The sequence below is a fragment of the Acanthisitta chloris genome, unplaced genomic scaffold (assembly GCF_000695815.1).
Source record: "Acanthisitta chloris isolate BGI_N310 unplaced genomic scaffold, ASM69581v1 scaffold41462, whole genome shotgun sequence".
NCBI lineage: Eukaryota > Metazoa > Chordata > Aves > Passeriformes > Acanthisittidae > Acanthisitta > Acanthisitta chloris.
The window spans coordinates 5,031-7,080 of NW_008661802.1; the positions used below are offsets into that span (position 1 = coordinate 5,031).

General features: G+C 56.3%; 1 protein-coding gene across 1 annotated transcript in view; it reads left to right on the top strand.

The window, feature by feature from the left end:
* The window catches only part of SARNP (SAP domain containing ribonucleoprotein), a gene marked incomplete at both ends in the record, with an annotated part of 6,385 nt that extends 4,562 nt beyond the window's left edge, over positions 1–1,823 (top strand). Inside the window, 4 exons of the mRNA XM_009070337.1 lie at positions 329–402; positions 875–903; positions 1,395–1,420; positions 1,755–1,823. Coding sequence (XP_009068585.1) covers positions 329–402; positions 875–903; positions 1,395–1,420; positions 1,755–1,823 — 198 coding nt within the window. The remainder of the gene's footprint in view (positions 1–328; positions 403–874; positions 904–1,394; positions 1,421–1,754) is intronic.
* Positions 1,824–2,050: the final 227 nt, after the last annotated feature.

Here is a 2,050-nt window from a genome sequence, read left to right on the forward strand (position 1 = left end):
CTGGCAAAGGAGCTTCCTGGGGGCCCCAGGCCACTGTGGCCTGGACTCTTCCCGAAACACTCCCCTGTCTGTGCCTTCTCCCTGCTCCATTTTTCTCTTGGCACCCTCCCTAGGCCGTGCAGCAAGGATGTCCCTTTTCCATGAGCTTTTTCCATCAGATCCATGGAGTTTTGGGTCAGGTGTGTGTCCTGGAGGTGACCCAGCAGCAATTCCTCCTTCCCCGGAGATGTTTCCCCTTTGCCACCTGCACAGGGAGGAGCTGCTGTGTCCCTTCGCACCTGGAAAAGCTTCCTGTTCTCTTCCAACATTCCCTTCTCCTCCTTCCCAGCGGATGCAGAAGAGAGCCGAGCGCTTCAACGTCCCAGTCAGCCTGGAGAGCAAGAAGGCAGCGCGGGCAGCTCGGTGAGTCCCTGCCCGGAGCCTCCAGGAGGGCTGGGAGGGATTTCCCAGAGGATGCTCTGTCCCTGGACTGTCCCAGGCCAGGCTGGATGGGGCCTGGAGCAGTCTGGAAGTGGGAGGTGTCCCTGCCCGGGGCAGGGATGGGATGGGATGAGCTTTAATCTCCCTCCTGACCCATCCCATTCCAGTCTGCTTCCATGGGAGAAATCTCTGATGGGACAACGACCCTGGATTGGTGTGGAAAAGGAGGTGTGGGACGGGGTCACTGCAGGTTTGGGAATTGGATTTGTGGAGAAAGTGGGGATTGGTGCCCATGGAGTAATCCCTGGAGCTCCCAGGTCACAGCCTGTTCCTGCTAATCCTTCCCCAGCCCAGCTTTGCTCAGGAGCCCTCTGGAAAACTCTTTGGAGCAGTTTTCCAGGCCTGACCTTTCCCTGATCCCAGCACTGACCTCAGCTCTGTTTGTCTCCCACAGGTTTGGCTTGGCCACGGGTCCCACCAAAGGTGAGGAGAAGCACAGCCAATCCCTGGAGGGAAATTCCTGCTCATACTCATTCCTGGGGAAAAACTGGGACAACCTTTGTCTGTCCCTTGGGTCCCTTTTCCTGCCCACACCCAGGAGCTCCTGAATTCCAGCACCAGAGTCCTGTGGAATCAGGAGGAAAAGGACAAGTGTTGTCCCTTGGAGGTTTAATTTCCAGTGGCTGTCGTTCCAAGCACAGCTGGAAGGGTTTTCCCATATGTCCTGGCATTCCTTGGTCCATCCAAGCATCTCTGGCTCCCTAAAGTTCCACATCCCGTGGCTGGAGGTGGGATGGGATGGCCTTGGGGGTGGAGAAGGTGGTTTGGAGGTGGAAATGGACTTGGAGGTTCCTTCCCTGGTGGGAAGGGATGGGAGCTGGGAATAACAGGCTGGGAATTCTCCCCTGTGGTGTGCATGGAATCTCCTTGGCCCTGGTGCTGTTCCCTGACTGGAATTTCTCTTCCCTCCTCAGGCCTCTCCACAGACGCCAAACCCACGGTAAGGGAAGCTCCTGCTTGGTCCTTGGCACGGGCTGGAGTTTGGGAATGTGATCCGAGGGTGCTGGAATAGCACATTCCTGGTGTCCCCCACTGTGGCTTCCCCTGTGCCAGGGGGGACAGCCCTGGCAGAGCTCTGCAGAGCTCTGGGAGACTCTTCCCTAAAATCCGTGTTCCTGTGGCAGCAGGGAAACTTTCTGGGGAGTCCTGGAAGTTATCCCAGAGGCTGTTTGCTTGTCACTGGAGAATGTGGCTCATCCCTATCCCTGAATCCCGAGGGCTGAGGGTGTAAACAACAATCCATGTCACTTATTCCCTGTTTTTTTGTTGTGTAGGTAAACATGGATAAGCTAAAGGAAAGGGCTCAGAGGTTTGGGCTGAATGTCTCCTCACTCTCCAAGAAGGTAAGGCCTTGGATTCCAGGACACCGTTCCCACCACCCCTTCCCAAGGTTTTCCATCCCCTCAGGAGCATGGCCCCGGCCCTGGGGGATCTAGATGCATTTGGGATCTGTGTCTGGATCAAGGTTGGAGTTGGGATCTGTGTCCAGCTCAGTCTGGATCTGGGATCCATCTCCAGAGTGGGATTTGAGGACTCTGAGTGTGCTGGGAGGGAACAAACACGTGCTGGA